The following is a 24,608-nucleotide window of genomic DNA, read 5'->3' as shown; positions in this document are numbered from 1 at the left end:
CTTAGCAATGTTTGTGAAGGACCTAAAGTGTATCTTCTCACTAGCTTTGGATATAGACTACTCCTATATGGAAAAGTAACCCATTGATTACCATTGCACAGCCCATCATAACTGTTGATACGCTTTGTCTGGATAGAGGGGCATTCTGGGACACCATCTATGCTCAGATAGTGGAAGAAAAGTCAACACCATCTCCACTAAGCACAATCATCTTAGTCTAGATATCCAGAAGTTCTGCTCCTTTCTCAGATGGATGAAACACTTTCTTCTTCTCTGAGGAACCCACCTACCCTGCCTGCCCCCTCCAGTCAAGCTGTCTCCCTTCTTCACTTCTTTCCCTGGCCGCTTATAAGCCAGTCACAGGCTGAGGATTCTGGCTCTTCTTTCCTGGAAGTAGGGGTGCTCAGCAGGAATCTTGCATTTGTCTTTAAAGTAGAGTTCATTTTTCGTAAACTAAGTACTTGTTTGGAAAACAGTTTCATCTCTCTGGAGGTCAATCCCCACCTTTTCAGAAGTATTCCATGATGCTTTCCACATTGTATTCCCACTGTTGTCCTTAGAAGTAGATGCTCTCTCCTCCACAAGGAATTGGTCACGACAACAAAACTCTGTAATGGGGCAAAGGGGGGGAAGTGAAAGCTTGAAACAAGAGTAGCTGATAGCAGGTAATCAAGTGGGTCCAGAGGACTAGGAATTACTTCAAGACTTATGAAGAGAGACTGAAGTATATTTGCTTTAGGTTTAGTTTTCCCAATGTGAACATATATTTCTAAATTCTTGATGCTCTTTTTTTTTTGACTCCACATGAGTTTCTTGGGACTGCTAGAGGGTTTGTGTTGCTTGTGAAGGTTCTTTCAGAATTGGCTTCCCTACCTGGGAGGATGGACAAAAACCAACCCTTATGGTCTGAAGGCATGCAATAGAATGTGCTGGGAACAAGACTCAGCGTTGTGTGCTTGAGAACAAACTTTACAACTCCATAACTAAAAATCATATTGCATATGGTGTTGCAAGGACACTGGTTAGCACACAGTTACCTCAGTTACACTGGTTAGCACACAGTTACAGTTCCGCAGACAGGATGATGTAACAGGTGTTGGTGTCCAGAATCTGAAAGAGGTAGAAGACCCTCACATGAGCCCTAATAAACTGTAAAATTTCGCATGAGAATGCAGCAGGAAAATCTAGAGACAATTTCCTGTGCTGCATGAGAAGCATCATACTAGTATCTGGTAGCAGCTGGAAGTATATTTCTTCACAGAAATGAAAATGGGGTCTGAGGGTACCGGTTGACAGCTCTTTCTGTGTTTGCCAAGTAGGTGCTTCAAGACATATTGCTCCCCAGCAGCAATTTCTTCCAGGGGCTTCTGTTGTCAGCTCTAGGGGTACCTTCTGGCTAAGGATTACTTCTTGGTTCTTTTGCAAGAAAAATCTGGTGTTGATTCAGTTTCCCTTACTGGGACGAGCAAAATTAAGAGGTGGGCAGAACCTACTGTTTTCCAGTTTGCAAAGAAGGAAGAAGAAAACTAGGTATGGGGCAGGGTTCCAATCTGGTTGAAGCTTTGTTGTTCTCAGGATCTGTCCATATACACGAGATACTTACCTTCTTGCAAAATGAGCATACATGCTGGGAGAAGCCCAACAAGTAGCCCACTGTTTCATAAGGAAATCTACAGTTTATATTATAGATAAAGAGAGATTAGCAGAGTAGAAGAGAGGGTTATCTCTTCTCTTCTGATGCTCCTCAGTTCTGCTACTTTGCATTTGCAAAGAAATGTTGCATAAGGAACTGAAACACATAAGGATGTTCTTGCAGCATGGCTTGGAAGCAGGCTGCATGGGTACCACCCATGTGTTGTGCAGCGTGCGTAACTGGAAGACTCATGTGGCAAGACTCCACAGCTGAGAGGTGTGTAGGGACTGTTTTCACACAAATTCATCTAAGACAGCAAGTACCATGGAGGCACTGGGGCTTTCATCTTCTGGAGCAAACAGCGAAGGATGTGGTTAGAGGTTTATCTCATTTTTGAAGCAGTCAGCACAAGTATTGCCTATGCTGCTAAGTGAAGGTTGGTCAGGGACTGATGTCAAGTGGCACAGACTGACTTGCACCCACACTGCATAGGATTAATTTCCTCTATATCGTATTTCCCTTGAAGTGCCCCGAAGCAAGGCTAGAGACTCAACCAGCACTCGAGTCATGGACAGAAGTTAAGTACTTGAGTTTGCTTGCTTATTGTGCAGTGTAGGGGTACCCACAAGGTCCCTCCCATCTCTCTCTCCTGCAGCTGAAGAGTTCCCTGATCTTCTTAACATCTGCAAGGATTCATCCCCATGGCAGTATGGGGGATCCCTCCCCATGCACATGAACATGAGGCATATAGAGTAGGAAGTCAGCAAGAAAAGCCCTTCCTTATAGTCTGTAAATAAGCTTCTTTCTAAAAGAGTTTTCAAGACCTGGCAGTACAAAGTGGTCTAGTGGAAGGTCTCTTAGGAAGCAGTTGTAGTGGAGATGGCTAAGAAGACCCATTAGCAAGCTCTGTGCTGGATTATCTGGACTATAAAGGAGCCTTTGCAGGATTCCAGGCATGCACATTGCTGCAGGACAAGCAACAAAGGAGGGAGTACAGCTCCTTTTGGAAGACGGGAAAAGAAACATGGAAAACATTTGTTAGAGACCATCTTCAGAGAAACAGAGGTGAAGCAGAGAAAGTAATAGTCAGAGGGACAGGAGAGGATGAGAATGGGTACCTCAACTGTACTGACACAGGACTGTGGTACTATTGTCCAGCAGGTAGACACAGGGAATCTATGGGGACAGAAGATCCAGGACATCAGCAGATCTGCAGGTCACAATAAGCTTAGTGTCTCCATCTGCACCACTGGCAAATCTTCTTCTGCAAATCAAGAAGCCCTTGTGTCACAAACTGCTTCAAGCTCTACCTCAGGGCTTTTCAAGAGGGCTAAACCAGGGATGTTGATGTACACAATTTCTGAGGCTCCTAATGCCAGAAGCTTTGGTAGTGAGGGAGCAAGAGAGATGCCATCATCTTCCTCAGCTCTAGGCACATCAGTACTAGACCTTGCTGAACCTTTCACACGGCAGACCAGGTGTCAGCCTCAGCAGAAATTCAGAAGAACTTTCTCTCAAAAGCGAAGGTGAGCTGCTAGGCCTGCCATTTGCAATTTCCTAACTATTACTGCAGAGGAGCACTTAGGTCTTGCCAGCCTTGACAAAGCCAAAGGGATAGCCTGAGAGTGGCTCAAGGCACAGGAGTGGCAGCATGTGGTGATAAAGGAGCACAGACAGGCATTGTCTCCCTAGGAAGTGCCTGGTCTCTCTTGCAGCAGCTGGAGTCATGCCAGCTGCCTCACTGGGATCCCCACATTTGTCGGATTGCAATGGGATGAGAGAAAAGTTTCTCCTCCAGGCAGTGGCTTAGGCCAATGGTATCTAGAAGATAAGTGGGGACAGGATGAAATGAAGGCAGAGTTGCCATCTTTTTGCTTGTGCAAACCTGCAGCCTCATCAGAACCAATCTGATGTCCACTGAAGGAAATAATAAGTAAAACCAGTTCAGAGATTGATGGAAAGGTCCAATGCAATGTTGACGCGGAAGTAACGGACACTGCTGACGACCAATATGATCAAGCAAATGCCGATTTATTGTTGATACATCCCGGTTAATATAGCCCTTCTAATTCCGTATCATGCGCAAGCTCTCTACTAATTGGTTAACTATATCATGCACGCGCTCCTAGCTAAAATATGATTCGTTAAGTCTCTTTGTTCACGCGCACGGCTCTCTCCACCTGCACCCTGTATCACGTTCAGCCCCCAGTCACGTATGCCAGCTGTTTTCCTTCTTCTCAAGGTTGCTTCGTTTACTTTCTCACAGTAAGCTTCATTACTTTCTCACAGGCGGCCTCATTATTTTCTCACAGGTGGCTTCAAGTACTTTCTTACAGGCAGCTTCAGTACTTTCTCACAAGCGGCTTCAGTGATGTCCTTGAGGCCTGCTGCTCACAAACATAACAATTCCATTCGGTCTGGATTGTTCACTAAGTGCCCCTGGTACTCCAGGTATCCAACAATGCAATCACAGGGACTGACAAGAGGAGTGGTACGGCAGCACTGTAGAGACAGGACAGCATGAAAGACAGATGCATGTTGATATCCTTGCAGGTCTTATCCACTGCCACAGTACGGCAAAAGGATCCTCTTCTCACATATCTATGAAGGTTGCCAAAGATTAGGACTACCCTGTACTAATGCATGCATATTTTCTTGCATGTAAAATTATGTTATATTTTATGGAGCAGATAATCTAGAGTGTCATCACATGACACATAGAGGACAACCAGGTGGTCAGGCCCCGTCCTGACAACATGACCCTCTTAGTGGATGAGGGAAAGGCTGTGGATGTTGCTTACCTAGACGTCAGTAAATCCTTCAACACCATTTCCCACAGCATTCTCCTGGAGAAACTTGCTGCTCATGGCTTGGATGGGTGTACTCTTGTCTGGGTGGAAAACTGGATGGATGGTCAGGCCCAAGGAGTGGTGATGAATGGAATTAAATCCAGTTGGTGGCTGGTCACAAATGGTGTTCCTCAGGTCTCAGTACTGGGGTCAGTTCTGTTTAATATCTTTATCAACGCTCTGGATGAGAGAATTGAGTGCACCATCAGTAAGTATGCAGACAACACCAAGCTGGGCAGGAGTGTTGATCTGCTTGAGGGTAGGAAGGCTCTTCAGAAGGATCTGGACAGGCTGGACCAATGGGCTTATGCCAGTTGTGTGAGGTTCAGCAAGGCTAAGTGCCGAGTCCTGCACTTCAGTCACAACAACCCCATGCAGCTCTACAGACTTGGCGAAGAGTGTCTGGAAAGCTGCCCAGTGGAAAAAGACCTGGGGGGTGTTGGTCGACAACTGGCTAAATATGAGCCGGCAGTGTGCCCAGGTGGCCAAGAAGGCCAATAGCATCCTGGCTTGTATCAGAAATAGTGTGGCCACTAGAACTAGGGAAGTGATTGTCCCCTTGTACTTGGCACTGATGAGGCCATAACTCACATACTGTTTTAAGTTTTGGGCTCCTCACTGCAAGAAAGACATTGAGGTGCTAGAGCATGTCCAAAGAAGAGCAATGAAGCCGGTGAAGAGTCTAAAGAACAAGTCTTTCAGCTTCTTAAAATTCGAATGTTTCTTTTTGTAAATTTTCTTTTGGATTGCGTTTCTTTTTTGTTTTCTTGATGGTAAACAGACTTTTGAAAGGCAAGTTCTATCTCCTCCATAACTTGAGGATGAGGTAAGGTGACTGGATGAAACACATTACTACAGAAAAAGAAGAAAAATGTCTAGAGCTTGTCATTCTGTAATCAATGAACAGGAACCATATCATTTTAAAAAAAGGCAAATGCAATTCTAGGCTGTATCAGTTGAGAATTTGCAGTATAGGCAGAGGATTATTAAGATCACTCTACAGAGTATTTTTTACAGTAAACAATTTTGCTCACTTATAACCAAAATGATGTACTAAAGTTAGTACAATGCAGAGAAGGCCTTCAAGGATGATCAGAAGAATACAAAGTGTGTCTTACAGTCAAAGGGTGATGAAGAGACTAACAAAAAAACGGGAGTCTAACAAAACAAACTTCTACTTCTAAGTATTTTCAGACAAGCTAACACTAACCAGAACAAGGACTGTATAATGTGAAGGAAACTATGAAGTTGCTGTGGAGACATGTAAGACTGGATGTCACAAGGAGGCTTCTAACATTCAGAAAAATGAGATCCTGCAATAAGCTTCCAATAGAAATTGTAATAGAAAGAAACTTTTCTAGTAATGACCAAGGTCATAGTCACTGAAAGGAATTACTGGGTATGTTTCGGTTAACACAACCGAACTTGATGTTCTGAGATGGCCCCCTTAAATCCCTTGCCCCATTGTTCAGGACTTACCACAACAGACTTTCTATATAAATCATGCTTTTGCTGTAAAAACATAGAGAACACATAGTGCAAGATATGGTAGAACTACAACCTCCTCTCTTTCCTTGAACTATCCAGAGAAGGAAACCTGAATATGAACAAGAGAAGATTGCTATAGAGTAGACAAAAAGCCCTTAATCCATAATGACCATGTAGCATTTTTACCTGTTACTTGAAATGGACTATTCCCTGTGGGCATGCAAAATCTCAGATATCCCTACACTGTGACCAACAAAATGCAAGGGAGGTAGGTCAGCAAGAGGGGGAATGAGCAGTATTAATGGAATATTTATTGGTCAAGTGAGGTACAGACGAGACTCAGGCAGACAACCACTGATGAATCTGTGCAAATCCTAAAGAGCCAAGCAATGACAGAGTGGTTTCATGAGTAGAATTGTAAATTTTCCTGACAGATGTTTGTTCTAGTTTTATTTAGGCGGGGGGCGGGTGGAATTACAGTGGTATCTTCTGGAAGAAGCTGCTAGAAGTTGCTCCCTTTTGTTCAGTGGACTCGGCCGGCCCTAGGGCGGACCCACTGCTGGCCAAGGCCAAGCCAATTGGTAGCAGAATGTTCCATGATAACACCTCTGTGATAATGTGTTTAAGAAGGGGAAAATAGAAAAAAAAAAAAGTGAAGATGTGAAGAAGCTGAGCAGGGGCAGAAAGGGGGAGGTGTGAGCCTTGTAGGCCCTGCAGGCCTCACCCTCTGGCCTCCCACCAGACGGCCAACTGGGCCCGACTTGGCCCGTCCTGGCTGCAAGAAGTGGAGAGGAGATGAGATGTGAAGAGATCCTGAGAGGCATCTGCCTGAGCCTATTGTGAGAGGAATGGCTGCAGATGCCAAGGTCATCCTTTTCTTGATCTGATTTCTGGTTACTGTTTTTCCATTTGCACATATGGACACTGCTTATTCATGCTAATTCATCCAATACAGGCTTTTATGACAGAAATGTAGTACCTGAGCTGACCCATAAGCCAGCATGTGTCCCACAAGAGACTCCCATCCCATGATTTCATCTTGCAGCAGTAATCTTTACTTCCAGCCCCTCTGGACACAGTTCTCTTGTAGCTTATGTGAAATTTATACCTTATGGTTGCTGCTCATTAAAACTTAGAATTTTAAAATATGTCACTCACTGCAATATAACTAAGAGGCAAACAGCTCTTGCCTGATTGTTTTGAAACACTCAGTGTTTTCCCTCAAATAAAAGCAAGTGTATCCCTACAGAGCTCTATTTTCCACACTTTGGACTCCAGGTGCACACAGTTTTCCAATTATATTGGCAGAGCGCAACAAATCTTTGTCTGTAATTTGTCGATCTCCACCCAGCACAGCCAGTCAGCATTCCAGTGACTGTCATTCTGCAGTTGCTCTTGCTGCCTCTTGGCTGCTTATCTCTGTCAGCATCTCTAGCGTGCTAAAAGTAGGCAGGTGAAGGAGCTACTGCCCCAACACTGTGGCAACTGTTGGTTTGTAGTGTTCAGGAAGACCTGTTGTACTCTCTGCTTAACAGACAGTACCATCAGTAAGGACTTCTGGTAAGATTTCAAACTACTAGGCTTAGAGGTAAAAACAAATTTTAAAATATTTGTCCTACAGTGCTGTTAAATGGATTTAATCAGCATATGAACCCTTTTCTGCAGAAGGCTGTACATATTTCTAAAAGCCTCCTTCAGGTCTTAAGACCTTCAGTCCCGTACATCTATGAAAGTGGGTGAGGAAGATAAACACACACACGTCTTGTGGTCCAAAGTTAATACAGGCTGTTTCAAAACTTATTTTGGGGCTATATAAGTATATGTGTCTTTGAATTGCTGTTATCTTGAAACAAAACATAGATGGAGCTAAGAGATAGAGGTAATACACTTAATGCTAAGGTAAAGATGAGGGTGTCTGAAGGAAAACAAACAGTTAGGAAGGAAACCACTTTCTTCCTTACTTGGGCTGTGCTGGAGGGATTTTGAGTTTCAGAGAAATGAGATGTATCCTGTGGTTAAGGTAAAACTGAGCTTTGAGAGGGATTAATCTCTGTATCTCAAACTGACAATGGTTTAAAAAAACATCTGAAATTAAGTCATTTGGAGTGGTATTTACCTTTGTCAATCTTTATGAATGTATTTTTCAAAAACTTCCAAAAGCTATTCACACATTTTGTTACTGTTTTTGGCCCAAATACTTTTGGAGAAGTGGCAGTCAAATTTTCCAACAAAAGTATGACTTGAGGAAAGTATAATTAAAATAAATATATATGTATGGTAAAATTAACTTGAGGTAACTGTCCAGGATTTCATGATGAGTATGCAGTCAACTAATGATAGAACAACTGATCCAATGACTTCTGAAAAGTTGCATTACTGATGGTGCATTATGCTATGACAGTTGCTTCAGAGAATTGTGAAGTCACCTCTAGTTTTTAAATAAATGCCAAGATCTCAATTCTGAAGATCAAAATGATTCTTTCAAGTTTCAATAGGAAAGAGGTGATGTGTGCATGTCTGTGTTTGTCCCTTTTTGTAAGACAAGGTTTTTAAAACTTTTTCTCTAGATATTTAAAACTTTAATCCCTGAATTTGAAACCACAGATAAAAAACAGTGGATTGGGTCTTTCTGGTAGCTGGACTCCGAACCCTCAGATTCTTCAGTACCTGGGTCCTAAACTTCTCACTCCACTCACCAGTGAGTTCAGCTTGAAGTTTGCTGGCAGATGACACACAGTGAAGAAACAGAAAGCATACTCATATGAAAGCAGTTAGAATGTAATAAGAAAAGTAAAGACTAAATCTGTAGTGATCAGGTGCAGAGACTGGCAAGACAAGTTTGCTTCTTACGTGTAATGGTATTGTTTATACTCCCCTTCCTTCATTTCTCTGTTTTCCTCCATAACATGATCATTCCCCTTCCCTGTAAACATCCCATAATTCATCCTCTACATTCCCCAAATTCCATTGTTTAATCCCAAAAGTCTCCTCTTCCCCCAAGCTCCCCATTTTAACTTCTCTACTTCTTTATGCAGTAATCTGTCTTCATTTGCATTGCATTCCAAAGAGAACTGAATCACCATTGAAGTGTTTTGCAACAGGGGCAATTACTGATTTGGTCATCTTCAACGGTTTTAGGAGCAGCTGATTAAGATGGATTAGGTTGGATGAATTCTTGATTTGTCACTGTTCTTCTGATTGCTTTCTGTATATTTGTAGAGCTGTTAGCCAGATATCCTTAACAGACATTTACTTATCAGTACACGTATCCTATGAACTTAGTTGTATCTCAGGAATTTTGATCCTTAAAAGGGTCAAGACAATAGTTCTGAGATTTACTCTTAGAATATGGAAACTCTGAATGAGCACACTCTCCTCAACATCTAGAATGTTGTTAGGAAACGTGTCACCAAATACTTGAAAGGAACAATCAGTCCTTCAGTATATCTCAGATTTTACTTATGACCCTCCATAAAGGGGCAGTGAGACTTAAAGGGAGAAAGAAACAATGACAATCTTCGCCTGCATCTGTGTGGTGCCACACTAAAAAAAATGCCAAATTAGGCTCCAAAAAACTCCTGCATATAGGAGAATCAACAGAAGCACAAAATTTTTTTTGTCAGCCAACTGCTGAAACAAAAACACTGTTGTGGACTTCTTGGGGATGCAGTGGAATCAGCTGTGCCCAAAAATGCCAGGGAAGGAGTAGCACCTCATTGATGCAAATATCCTTCTGCAGGAACAAGGATACTGGCCTAGGGACAGCTGTGCTCCAAAAAGCCAGTAAGCATGAGGTACCCAGTGGTGCTGGACTCTTCCTGAGCTACTTTGGAAAATTCCAGACAACATTTAGCAGCAGGCGTTCTAGATCTCTCACTTCTACCACCCCAAAGCCATTAAGAGTGGCTAAGCCAGGAAAACACCATCAAATCCCTAAAGGTGTTCAAAGATACATGAAGGAGTGTCCCGAAAGGGGACCTTGCCATCTCATGTTTGGACATCTAAAGGCTGGTTCAGTATACAGAAGCATTTCCACATGAATGTGAACCTCAGTACAGGCCAACAAATGCACAAAACTATTGCCATCTGGCTAGTCGTTCTGGACACCTTTTCTCTTTCTCCTGAAGGCCATTGTGGAGGTAACTGTGCCCCAAAACACTCTGACCTCTTCTTCAGGAACCCACATGCTGCTATGGTATATGCACACCAGAAAACACCAGGAAATTCCCATAAAACACCCCAAATCCCTTGAAGAAGCTTGTCAGACAGCTGTCTTGCTGAATATTGAGTGGGGACAGGAAAGAGCATTAACATGACCGATCCCTGCCACAGCCACAGTCTTGAATACAATATAAAAAGAAAACCTTTTCAGAATGTACTTTTTGTCCTTCCACTTCATGGGGAATGGTTGAGTTGACAGCAGTGCTATGTGTAGCCAATAACCTCCATTTTTGGTGAGCTGTGTAGATCATGTGGCAGGATCTTTGAATGGGAAGCCATGCACCTCCTATAAGTTCTTCATAGTTCTAAACCCAAGGTCTTAATTTCACCAGAAAGCTCATTCCTGTCTTTCTGTTGCCCCCCCTCCCCAAATATACAAAGAAAAGCAAAATAGACATGCACATGAGGCTGCTGATATTGGCTATGCTGGAGACTGGGTAAAACACATGTTCTTCCATGTTTGTATTGACTTGCAACAGCTTTCTGTGGGGTTGAAGAAGGAGAACACCACCCCCTGTACTGCAGGGGGGTAGTGTTTTTCACACCTCAAACACGGAGAAACTGAGACACAGAAATTCACCAAGGAAAAAAGGAACCATGGTTCCAAGTTGTTGTTAAAACATGCTGTGACCTGGGCTAACTGGCAATGATAGACAAGAGTCTTAAAAATTGTGAAACAGTAATAAAGCCAATGAATACAAATGGAAAAATTAAGAACTATTTTTTAAGGTTGACTTTCCACAAACATATGTGTTATGGTTTAGCCCCAGCCAGCAACTAAGTACCATGTGACTGCTTGCTCACTCCTCCCTCCCAGTGGGAAGGGGAGGAAAATCAGGAAAAAAAAAAAAAGGCAAAAATCATAGATTGGGATAAAAACAGTTTAACAGGACAGCAAAGGAAGAGAAAACAAGAAAAACCCAGTAACAATAATAGAATATACTAAGCGCATAATTCACAATACAATTTGCTCACTTCCCAGAACCTGATTCTTAGCCTACTCCTGAGCAGTGATCCCATCCCCCAGTGCCATCCCCACTTTATATACTGGGCATGACATCATACGATACCGAATATCACTTTGGCCAGTTTGGATCAGCTATCCTGGCTATGTCCTCTCTCAGCTTCTTGTGAAAATTAACTGTATCCTATTAACAGGACAGTATAACTGTGTCTTTGGAGTTCTGTGGTAATAATTAACAAAGTAATGTCTTATGACATCTGTTACAAGTCATAGTCCACACTAGAACTTCTTTAGAGACACAGCTAAAATCACACTGAAGGAGCATCTAGGCTCAAACGAGTAGCATTGTTAATAGAGTCAGAGTGTCTAGGCTTCTACGTGATACAAGTAAACATTCAGGATGTGTTAGGGTGACATGAAATTACTTTGCAGAAGTAATTTTGAAGTGCATTTCAGAAACTGGAGGAAGCCTTTTCCTGGATAAACTCCACAGGCTGCAGCAATTCTTCTGAGGTGAAAAGTTTTACTAGAGCATGATTGTACATCTATTCTTCAGGACTTTTTTTTTCCCTAGGTATCAAAGATTCAGAAAGAGTGTGACTGAAAATAATTCAGTTCTAGCTTAAGAAAGTGATTGCAGATGGTGATCCTAGGGTGTAGAGAGTATTCTTACTGAGCAAGGGCATGCTATTCTGGCTGAGGCCTGCATGCACAACCCAGCCTTTAGCTACAGTACTGGAGATATGAAGGTCACATAGCCGAGTACGTGACAAACAGCCACACTGCAATGAAGAAAGAGAATGCTGAATAAGATGTGCTCGCAAGTAGGGGAGAAGAACAAGACGTAGATGCTCATGCATATTTGCATATAGCCAATCAGTCACATAGTAGCGGCACGTGCTACAAGCCCTATAACCAATGAGTTTAAGCGTACCCTCGCATGCAACCTTAATAGCCCTATAAATATGTAGACAAAGCCCTCAATAAACGGAGATCATGATAAACCTCTATGAGGAGTTTGTGATTAATCTGTTCGGTCCTCCGCCATTTTATTTTTTCTTTTATTTTCCAACATTTTTTATTTTTGTTTTGTTTTATTTTTACGACACTAGGGTTGCAAATCAGTCAATAATCAACTTTTTACTGTGGCTCGCAATGTTTGCCTATTTTCTTCCTTCAGTGCTACTGATTGATAACATTTTCCTTTTGTAATTACATTAGGAGTGTGTGAGTGAATCCTACTCATATAGGAGACATACAGAAAAAAGCCAATTATATCTGGTACTGTAGGAAATAAAATACATTTAAAGGAAGTCAAAGGAGCGGGAAGGAAGATTGTGAAAAAGATCTGAGCATCCCTTCATGCCCACTGTTCTAGCACAAGATCTTCTTGCAAAAATTATCATCCTTACACCATAAAATTGTTCTGTGTGAGTTTGTGTAGGGTGTAGGTGGAGAAATAGCTACCATAAAAAAGCAGATGGAAGAACTGAAAACTACATACTTAGAGGAATCATGAGAAAGTGTAGCATTCCAGGTGCCAAAAACAAAAGAAAAGAATTCCACTTCACTTTTACATGCACATGCAGAGGTATAAAGAATCATCATACAAGATGCCTGGTTGCTAATATGTTCATGTGCATGTACGTGTTGGTGTGTACATGTGGTGTTCATTTCAGGAAGGTGTGTGAGGAATTAGTTGTATCTGTGTACTATTGATAGATTTTCTGTTTCTCTTACCTCAGGAAAGAATGCTTTGATTGTAAAAGCCCAATGAGTAATCCCAAGGAGGCAAACTACAGTGAATGGCTGTTTGCATATCCTGTTTGGATCATTTAACTGTTTCTATGTTTAACCTATGTATCAGCTTTCTGTGTAATTCCAGCTTGTGCCTAGAAAGAACAGGCAATTAAAAAATTACAAATTCATTGCAAGCTATGCAAGTTAAACTGTATCTACTTTGTAACTGCTGCCTGAACAGTCTACAGAAGTAAAATTGAGTATCATACAACTACAACAGAGCTGACCTAGCTAATTATAACCAAGGCTTGTGAGGTTATATGAAGTTAATTTGGTAAAGCAAAGTGATAGGATCCCCATAGGCAAATGATAACAAATGCACAAACAAAAAATATGTAGAACTGTTCTACAGAAAAATGTAGGCTGAGTGTTTATAACCCAAACATGAGCATGACATCAGATTCCCTGGAAGATACTTCAGCTGCTCTGTGTAGGATTGCATCTGGGTGTTTTATTTTCCCCCATTACTACTGGATATTTGTCCAACAAATGTTTCATGTAAACCTGATAACCCATGGATAGAATAGGAACTGGAAACAAGGGCTCTGCTCTCTTATCTCAGAACAGTTAATATTTTAAGTGGCAGTCACCTTCTCTGTTGTGTCCAATTAGTATTATACTGGGAAGCATCTCCACCAAATGAGTGAGAGAGAACCTTCCACTTGCCCAACCCCCTTCACACTTAGAGCCTAGTAATGTCTTGCTGGTATATGTGTTTGCATGCTCTCAGGTTGTACAAGACAGGCTCTCTTCTTTGAAGAAGTATTATAGAAAGTAGGCAAGGAAAGGGAAGAGACCCACATTTCTCTCCTACCAACTCTTAACAAAAATAAAGCAGCTGTGATTAGACCTTTAAACCTGCTCAACTCTATTGATTTATGTTGCATGCAAGCAGGGCAAACATAATGCATGACACGTGTGCTGCTTTAACCAGGGTTGGTTTGTTTTTTTTTTATTCCATGAGAATTCAAGTCAGAATTAGTAGAGAGTACTTCTTGGTGCTTGCAGAACTGAAACTCTAGGCACAAATAAAGTTCAAAGACAAGCAATAAGAGATCTAGAAAATTTTAGGACTTTCTTCCCTTGCTTTTTGGACTTCAAATCTGGCTTTCTTACAACATGTTATGTAAAGGAAATAGTAAGGGTTAAGTCCTCTTCTGTCTGGTAGAAATAGCATGGTTGTTGCTCCTAAAAAAGTGACAATGACTTATCTTTATATTTGATGCTACCATTGTTTAGGATGAGTTATTTCTGGTAAGTCACAAAAATGTGAATAGGTGCAACAATAACCAGAGAAAAGTTAATTCTCAAGAACAGCACACCTGCTTGCATAATGATGTCTATATATGAGACTGGTAATACTGTTTCTCAAGTTAATTCCCCTATAGTCTTCTCCTAAATACATAGCTATCTGTAGTATCTGTAGCTCTGGTATCTGAGTTCTTTCTGTGGTCAGAGAGCAGGCACATACCACAGTTCATAAGTGTTTTGACTAACCTGTTAGAAAAGATTAACTACGCCAGATAACAGCAGTTATAACAGTCACCTTATTTTAAAAATTCTCAAAGTCACTGTTGGCAGGAATCCTTGAAAAAATAGTCTCTGAAAAATCCACAGAGACACCATATGCCTCTAAATTTGGATATAAGATGAAGAACACTTTAATCTATAACATGGTGTTATTTGATAAAAATTTACAGGACTAAGCACAGTTTATTTTTATTTGATCATAAAAAGTTTTCCTTACAAATGCAAAAGCTAAAATTATTCAAACTTAGGAAATTATATATAAAATGTCTGAAACTGTATGTAAATACATGGTGAAACTATAATACCATTTATAGTAAGAACTTACATTAAAACCAAATAATTATACAAGTATATGAGAGCTGTACAAAGGAAATTCAAAACAATTTGAAAGATTACCTTACACTCAGTTAGTCATTAAAATGCAGAGTACATTAAAAAGTATATATGGAGTTCCAAGTCATCCCCCTAACCCTTGAGACTCATTTGTGTTTAATGAGCACAGGAATATACAACATTCTGCCTTATTCGTGGTATAACTAGGCTACTCTGATAAAAAATGTTTAGACACAAAACCTATGACTTCCTTAAAAATATAGTCTTAATTGTTTTCAAATATGTAGGGAAAATCCATATGTATGTTAAATTTTTCTGTCATTCAGTGTCTTTCTCTTACTTTCTTGCTTTCTGAGAAAGGCTGTTCTTCTAGCAACTGGATCATGTATGAACATGCTGCCCCCTCTGCTTCTCTTCCAGAAGATGACTCAGTTTTGTCATAAAAAACACAACTCACTGAGAAATAATATAGGCTATTTGTATAATGTGTCCTTACTCTCCTGCCTCTGGTCAGAAGGAATATGTCAAACAGTGAAGACTTTGATGATCCTGCCTGTCCAGGATCAGGAGGTCACCACTGAAAATTGTGGTGACCTCCAACATAAATGGTGAAGAAACACGTATAAATGCTGAGAAAAAAAAACCAACACAAATGATTAAGGAAAGCTCCACTAATTAATTATCTTTGTATTACTGGTTGCTTGTACTCATAACCAGTCATACAGTACTGTACATTTTTCTTTCAGTTTTTCTCTTGCCCTTTTGCTCTCTCTGACCTGCACTTAGTATGTGTCATGTTTGTCTTCCTTTTCAACTCTTTCAACTCTTTCCCCACTTTAGAGAGTGTGAGTTACTTCATGCCTTACTCTTATGCAGTGGGCTCCTCTTGGGCTTTGTTCAAACAGCACTGGAAAATAATTTGGTAGCTAAACTAATTCCTCTTATACTATTAAGGTCAATATCTGTTACCTCAGCTTTTCAAATCTGAGTATCTATACATAAATGAAGCAGTTTAAATTTAGAAGCCTTACAAAAGTGATTTCTGCAGAAAATGGGTTACACACACACACACATGTGCTGAGGTGCTAGAATTTCATAGGATAGAGGAAAATAATTCAAATGCTAAGTGTAGGTTTTTAAACTCCTTTTCATGCAACAAAGATACTGTTCTTAGAGGTTTCACTGCTTAAGTACAAACTAAGAAGGTGGATAAAAAGAGAGCTCAGTGAGCTGGCCCAAATAAACAGCAAAACTGGGCCTGGATTGCCCTTGCAACCTGTCATATCAGATATGCTGTTGTAGGCATAAGTAACAGTTGCATTTCCATGTCTCCACAAATTAAGACACACAAACACGAAGGAAAATGAAGTGTAATGAAGAAACTACGCCCTTCTAAAAGATGTATGTTTTGGCTTAGGCAGCTATCCAGTTTCATGTTGAAGCTTTGCCTTCCACTTTAAAACGCACATGCAGAGGTATAAAGAACCATCATACAAGACGCCTGGTTGCTAATACGTACATGTGCATGTACGTTTTGGTGTGTACAGGTGGTGTTCATTTCAGGAAGGTGTGTGAGGAGTTAGTTGTATCTGTGTACTATTGATAGTTTTTCAATTTCTTAAAATCATGTTCTAATTGTCATTGAAAATAGAGTCCTTAGCATGTTTTCTAGAATTTCAGTTATGAAAATTCCAGCTGCACTTACAGGAATGCAAATTAGAGAAGGATCCTGTAGTGATCTGTCAATTACATAGCACATCTTTGCATTTCCTGCCTTGAGCTAATGACTGGAATCAAATTACTATTTCATTACTTGGAAAAGAGACGGGGCTGTGATTTAGAAAACAAATGAGGGCTGTTGTCCCTTTTTCTCTGAGTCACTCATTGATGATTTTTTATCATTATGAAGGATTTTATGATTTACCAGTCATCTATAGGCTACTTTAATAAAATATATCCATATTAGCACAAAACTGAAGTTCTGACTATGACCCCTTTTCTTAACTCTTTTGTTCAGGGCCTTTTCTGTGTATGGCTTCATCAATATCAAATAGTCCACAGTCCCATGCAGTATAACAGAACTAATTTTCTCTCTCCCCACCACAAAGGCATCTAAAGGCCATATACCTTGTCAAAATACAGTAATAATGTTGCAATTTTATTAAATGTCTCCTTCTGGGAACAGCAATGACATCACATAGTAGTTTATGAGGAATTTGCTCCTCAGGCAAAAAGAAAGGCTTTTGATTAAAGTAGTAAATTACAGAAATCCAGAAATGTCTCTTTAGTGGAAAAAAGCTTTGTTTCAGATGTTGGCATCTTTGTTTTACAGTACATTTGAGCAGCTTCCTGAAAATCTTGTATTTTTGTTTTTTTCTGGATCCTCAATGAAAAGAGCTACAAGACAACAAGATCAGTATCGTCTCATTCTGATAGTGTTGGAACAGGATGAGCTTTGGACTGTTCTTGTTTCCTGATTTGATTTATTGCACCAGATGCTGCCAGTGCCTCTAAGTAGCACCTGTCTGTGTGGAAATAGTTGAGATGTTTTAGAAGAGTTTGATAAGATGAATTTCAGGTTGCAAACTGCTGAGTTTAAGGTGGGGAATCAAACCAACTTCCAACTTACAAATGAAACAGAGAAAAGAGAAAAATGCCTACTATCAGATAAGATGCAATGACATTAAAGAATCAGAACTCTAGTAACTATTATTTTCCTACTAGTACATGGGTTGGTTTTTTTCCCCAGAACAAATATTTATCAATTGTCGTAGTTCAGCCCCGATCAGGACCAGACTACGCAGTCTCTCTCTCACTCCCCCCACCCTCCGAGAGAATAGGGAGAGAAAATGTAAGAAAAACAGCTCGAGGTTTGAGATAAGGACAGGGAGAAATCCTTAAAGTTACTGTCACGGGCAAAACAGACTCGACTTGGGGAAAACTATTCATTTATTACTACAAACAGCAGGATAATGAGACAGAGAACAAGATAACCTCCCCCCACCCCTCCCTCTTCCCAAGCTTAACATTATCTCTACCACCTTCCCCTCCCGAGTGGCACAGGGGGGAAGAGGGAATGGGGGTTGCAGTTAGTTCATCATACGTTGTTCCACACCGCTGCTTCATGGTTGGGGGAAGAACTCCTCACATTCCTCCCCTGCTCCATCGTGGGGTCCCTCCCACGGGCCACAGTCCTTTGTGGAACTGCTCCGGCGTGGGTCATCTCTTCCACGGAGTTCAGTCCCTTTAGAACAGCTGTCCCAGCGGGCCCTCCACGGGCCACAGCCTCCTTCAGGCCTCCACCTGCTCTGGCGTGGGGTCCTCCACGAGCTGCAGGTGGATCTCTGCCCCTCCGTGGACCTCCATGGGCGGCAGGGGGACAACCCGCTCCACCATGGTCTTCACCACGAGTTGCAGAGGAATCTTGGCCAGGAGCCATATTACTCCTCCCCCTCCTTCTGAACTGACCTTGGCATCTGCAGCCGTTCCTCACAACAGGCTGGTAGATGTCTCTCAGGATCTTTTTACATCTTATTCACTTCTCATCTCCTCTCCACTTCTTGCAGACGGGCCGGACCGAGTTGGGCCCAGTTGGCCACCTGGCGAGAGGCCAGAGGGTGAAGCCTGCAAGGCCCATGAGGCCTGCGCCTCCCCCTCTGCACCTCTGCCCCCGCTCAGCTTCTTCACATCTTCTCTCCTCTCTTTTTTTTTTTTTCTGTTTTCCCATTCTTAAATACGTTATCGCAGAGGCGTTATCATGGGACATTCTGCTACCAGTCGGCTCGGCCTTGGCAGCAGTAGGTCCGCCCTAGGCCTGGCCAAGTCCCCTGAACAAAGGGGAGCGACTTCTAGCAGTTTCCTACAGAAGCTACCACCTTAGCCCCCCCCCCCACTAAACAAAACCACGACATCAATCTTATTTAATAATTTACCAAATAGAACAAAAATAATTTCAACATGAGCTGTCAATGTGTGCTTGCGGCCCAGAAAGCCAAGTGCACACTGGGCTGCATCAAGAGAAGCGTGGCGAGCAGGTCAAGGAAGGTGATTCTCCCCATCTGTTCCACTCTCGTGAGACCCCACCTGGAGTACTGCATCCAGCTGTGGAGCCCTCAGCATAAGAAGGACATGGACCTGTTGGAATGAGTTCAGAGGAGGGCCACAAAGATGATCAGAGGGCAGGAGCACCTTTCCTATGAAGAAAGGGTGAGAGAGTTGGGGTTGTTCAGCCTGTAGAAGAGAAGGCTCCAGGCAGACCTTATAGTGGCCTTCCAGTACCTAAAGGGGGCTTATAAGAAAGCTGGAGAGGGACTTCTGACAAGGGCATGTAGTGATAGGACAAGGGGTAATGGGTTTAAACTGAAAGAGGGCAGATTTAGATTAGATAGAAGGAAGAAATTCTTCACTATAAGGGTGGTAGAGAAGTTGTTGATGCCCTGTCCCTGGGAGTGTTCAAGGCCAGGTTGCATGGGGCTTTGAGCAACCTTGTCTAGGGGAAGGTGTCCCTTCCCAGGACAGGTGGGCTGGAACTAGACAACCTTTAAGATCCCTTCCAACCCTAATGATTCTATGATTCCATGATTCTATGATTTAGTAGATTGTTTATAAAACACATTTAAAAGATATTTTTATTAATACAAGTTAGTTAGCTGGTTAGTTACAGAAAGGTCTACCAGAAGATTAACCCTATGAAGTGCCTTCCAGTGTTTCTGTCTGCTTTCCCTCTTAGGTTCCAAAATACATGTCGATGCACAGGTAAGTTTTTCATTTAACTCTATGCAAAAAAAAAACTTTGGGGGGAAGACTCACTTAAAGAATGTGAAAAATAACACAGGAATCTCTTTCAAATCTCATGTCCACTGAGGAACATGGTTATTTATGAGGCGGGAAATGGAAAAGAAATAACGTAATGTGAACCAAATTATGTGATAGAAGTTGTTCAGGGTAACCCTGATGAGCAGCCACATACCTTATAGCTCAGGCCTGAAGCAGGACGAAGTAGATGTTTTTTGGGTTGACCATGCCCCATGTGTCTTGCTTGTTCCTGTGGTCAGAGGGGGACACCACAGAGGGGCAGACTAAACCTCCCAACATGTATATTTCATGGTGCTAAGCTGGGAACCACCATTTTTCACAGATGGTGAAAATCCCACATCATGGTGTCATTCCCATATCCTGAATTTTCACCAGCTCTGTTAAATGCCAATCAAAATTCTTCTGCAAGCCACTGCTGTCACCTGTGGAATAGTCATGTCATACAGGGAAGAAAGACTCCAACACAAATAATTCTGTAAATTTTTATTTTAAAATCTTTTTTAAAAACCCAATTTTTTTCACAATATCAGTTTAAATATAAATGCATTACTTCAAAAATATTGATGGTGACAACATCAAAACTGGAAATTTTAAATCATACTGGGCTTAGTTAACACAAGGCTAAAGCCATCTATATTTCAGTGATGATAACTTTAAAAAAATGTAAACTCCCACTGCATCTGAAAAGGATCACAAAGGTCCAGGCCTAATGTAACAATAATGTGCTGAGTTTTGCACTCTGCCAAAATATGTGATTTGTCCAGGAAATTGTAGTTTATTTCTGAAGCTGAAGGAATTCCTGTGCAGAAAAAAAATTACAGGACGCAGCTTGTCAAATTGAGATACTTCATGGAGATACACAATTTCTAGAAACTTTTAAAGAGAATATTAAGACATATATGGAAACATTGATGAACTATTTTCTCAACAATACTTATTAATTAATTTCAATATTTTAGTAATTTAATCATATTTGACAATATTTAAATGACACAAATCCATGTTTTTGATTTGAGGAATCCATTCTCCATAACAAAACTCAAAATATTTACCTTTCAATTAATTATTCAGAGAAGTCTGATATTAAGGAAGTTCTTTTTCCTATTAGTTCTAATCACATGATTTTGAAGAGTCTTCCAATGTATCTCTTTTTTTTTGGGAACATAGACACTGATTACTAGTTCAGCAATAGTAGAAAGCTCTTTACTGAATCATACCAGAATCTTAAAGATGCTTTTACAATCAACAAATATTTTTCTTCTTATAGAATCAACAAACAGTCAAAAATGATTAGTAACAAATTCCCAAATTCTTGGAAATTCCTTAGTAACCTCATTATGTTCTTGTACTAACCAGAAAGAGCCTTCAAGCTCCATATTCACATATAGAATTTGAGCATGCCTTTGCTTGAACAGGTCTGTTCTGTTAGTATGACGAGAATCTGTTTTGTAATAAACCATTTCAAGTTATTACATTATTATCTGGCTCTTTGCCTTGTTTTTCTGGTGTCTTAGAGAAACAGTGGTGATCTCCAAAGAAAGTACAGTACTTATATTCTGCAGGCAATCATCTTTTAAAACAGGAGAGAACTTACAGAATTCTTCATTACAAGGATCACATCCAAGTAAAGCAAATTCCCAGCTTCTTCGTGATTCCAGATCAGAGCTATAACCTACTCATTCATGCTTCCATTATTTTATACCTCTGATGACTAGAAAGCCCAGGCTAGCCTAGCATCTTTTACATGGATCAAGTTCTGACATGGCAGTTTGCGTGGTGCAAAATCCTAGCTGGCAGCTCTCGAAATTTGGGGTTGCTCCAGATTAAGACCATAGAGTGTCCTGCGGGACAGGCAATCATTACAGCTATACATATGGCTTGCCCAGTGCTTAAAGGTAAAAAAATGTTGGATAAAATGAGAACCAAAGAAATAAAATATGCAACGTAGAGGATAAGGAAGGAAAAGACTGACTTGATGGCACCAATGTGGGCTTCTAAGCTGGGATCCCTGAAACCAGTTGCATTATTTTGCATCTGTTTGGTGTGTATCCACAGAGACCTAATCAGCAGGATACTTGAAACAGCAAACACTATTAAAGGCAAAGCTGCACCAGCATGATAGAGAAGAATCATTAAAACCAAGCTAGCTTTCATTGTGACTCTCCGTCCTGAAAAGTTTGTCATGGTTAAAGGAGCAGTGAAGTTGTTGTGCACGTTGTAGACATCCCAGGCAAAAGGAATAGAGGTTGCGAAGGAGAAAAGAGATGATGATATCAGGATCCAGGGCATGAGACTGGAAATTCTTTGCTTCAGCCAGATGAAGAAAGACTGAGTAAAACTAGCAACCTTGGTACAATAGAAGACGCTAAGCCAGGCAGCAAACCAGAGGCTGGAGTTATTCAGAAACATAAAAACTGTCTTGAAAATTACAAACAGATTTTCTTCGTAATAGGAAGGTTCACAAAAGAGACTTACGAACAAATCCAGTATCATCCAGGACTGCAAAAAGCATCTGGATAAACTCAGAAAGATCATAATCATATCATATGTGGACAATATTTTGCTTCTGATGCAGCTAGTTGAACTGACAGCCAAGATAGTTCCATGTCCTAGAAGTCCTGCTATGGATTCAATTGTACCAATTGTTAGAAAAAAGAGATAAAATAATGTGGACATAGCAACTCAAGAATGCACAATTTTTACTCAGCTTTTCATGAGCTCCTAAAAGCCTTATATTTCCAAGGCAACGCCAATCTAGCTGTTATCAACACATGCTCACCTATTTATCTCAGAGGAAGAAGTATCATAATAAGTCATTTAATATTTATATTATTTTACATTTTGTGATAATTAATAGCACAGGTGCTTTCTCTAAGCATGCAAATTGGATAAAGATTCAATTACAGTCTTTTAAATTCAGAGAAAGGATTTGCATTTAAAGGACTCAGGTGCATTTTGAAAAACATGTTGTAATCCAGTTTTCACAGAACCTCTGACTTTATGTATGTAAAGACAGAGTTTCAAATGTGTATATTCTCTCTCATGCTAGGATCGGGCCCCATACCTCTATTTGAGGGGAGATGAAGATCATTTCAATATCAGAAAGTGCAAGAAATACAAGATGTTTTCAGAAAATACACAATGAACTAAATTTTGTACACAAATGCCTGAAGTCTCTTAAACCTGTTTGAGGACCTTGGTCCAATTTCCACATCTGACCGTCATGCAGTTAACATTCTTCCTCCTCCCTCTCTCCTGTAACTATTTGGCAAGCATTCTTACTGTGGGTCCTAGGTTTGCAGAAAAGACATTTGCAGCTTGGCTACTATATGCTTGATTCTTCCTAACAAAATAAAGGATTCAGACCTTGGTTCAACTCCACGTACAGACTTGTAATGGAACAGCTAGTGTTATCTAAGGAGAGAATCCAATCCATCAGGGATGTAGATGCTTTACTACACTTGTTTTACAGGATTTTTTTGGTTATTATTCTTTTCCCCCTCTGAATCTATGTTGTTTTGTTTATGTGTTGACCAGTCAGAAGTGCTAGTCCCCAAGTTTTGCAGCCAGCAGCCTAACTACACCTGTAAGGACCAATCACACCAAAGCCAGCTGAAAAGAAAGGTTTACAGTGATTGTCAGCTCAATCCTACCAGCTAATTAATGAAGCAAGCACAGATTTGCTCTTGCTGATCATCATGTCATGATATAGATCTGATCTTTTGCCTTGTTTCTTTGCTTTGACTGCTGCCAGCCCACTTCTTGTCCCTGTTTTTATTCACATAACATGCTGTAGCATAGTGGTCTGGAGGACAGGTTACTCACCCTGGACAAAACAGAATCTGGCCAAGCCTCCCAACTATCTGTTAAATGTCCTAACTGCTATATAGTAGAGATAAAGATATAGGGACCTTGCCTCATTTCCCATGACAAAAAAAAAGGCATTGTCACTTCAGAAATGATTTGAAGGTGACATTACCAAGAAGAACAGGAATCACTTTACCTTGAAAAGGTATTTCAAGGTGAATAGTACTCTGGACGGGAAATTATCTGCATCTTTCACTTCATTGAGAGAGATCTGGGCATTTTCTTTCCTTTTCTTCCTTTGTAGAAGGAATCTGTAGAATGATCACTGAGAAACCAAGCACTCTCCTTAGCACTGGCAGAGGAAGAGGTGACACACCAGACATACCAACATCCTAATGCTGTGAAATACAGACATGCCTAGAGTTAACGCAGCAACTGAACTGGGAGTTTTACAGCTACTGTTTTGAACTCCAGTGTCTGATGTCCCACTTTACATGCCTATATTTTATTTTATATCTGATGCCTAAACCTCTCACTGAATTGCACAATTATAACTTCTGAGTTTATGAGAAATACTTACCATGGCCTCTTCTACATAAAGAAACAAAATTGATGTCTTTATACTGGGGCCTCAGGTCAGCTCCTTATCTTTATCATATCAAAATGGTTGTTACAAAGAGGATGATCATGTTTTTCTTATGTGTGAGGAGATTTTTAAACATTATAATTATCATTACATGCTTGTTCTGAGTGTCCCAAAGTAGGATAATAAATTTGTAGGGAGACAGGAAGAGGGAAAATTAGAAAAATATTTTACCAAAGTACTTAACTGGTCCATTTTGCTGTAGTCTCCTGAAAAAATACAAAATTCACCTGAGGAATTTAAGATCTGGAAATATGCAGCATTAAATACAGGAGAAATGGCTCAAGTGTTTATAGACTCAGAGCCTTACTCCCACATTTAATGTGCATACTATTAAAATTCTGTTGTACTTTCTAAAAGGAGTGAATTCAAACACTTTCCACATACAAGAAGAAAAATTTTGAAATTTTTCTAAGTGAGTGGACAGGTTTGGGTTTAGTGAAAAGGTTTGGGAAGGATGTTTTATATGAAAGACAGAACACTGAAGAAAAAACACAGACTTTTTAGTAATGAAATTATATAAAC

General features: G+C 40.6%; 1 protein-coding gene across 1 annotated transcript; it reads right to left on the bottom strand.

Annotated features, from left to right (window-relative positions):
• Positions 1-21,373: 21,373 nt before the first annotated feature.
• Positions 21,374-22,309, bottom strand: LOC104474517 (taste receptor type 2 member 40). Its single transcript, XM_010118912.2, is given in 1 exon segment — positions 21,374-22,309. A coding segment is annotated over 1 exon segment (936 nt).
• Positions 22,310-24,608: the final 2,299 nt, after the last annotated feature.

This window comes from Chlamydotis macqueenii, chromosome 1 (assembly GCF_036417535.1).
Source record: "Chlamydotis macqueenii isolate bChlMac1 chromosome 1, bChlMac1.mat, whole genome shotgun sequence".
NCBI lineage: Eukaryota > Metazoa > Chordata > Aves > Otidiformes > Otididae > Chlamydotis > Chlamydotis macqueenii.
This window is presented reverse-complemented; position numbering and strand designations above follow the sequence as displayed.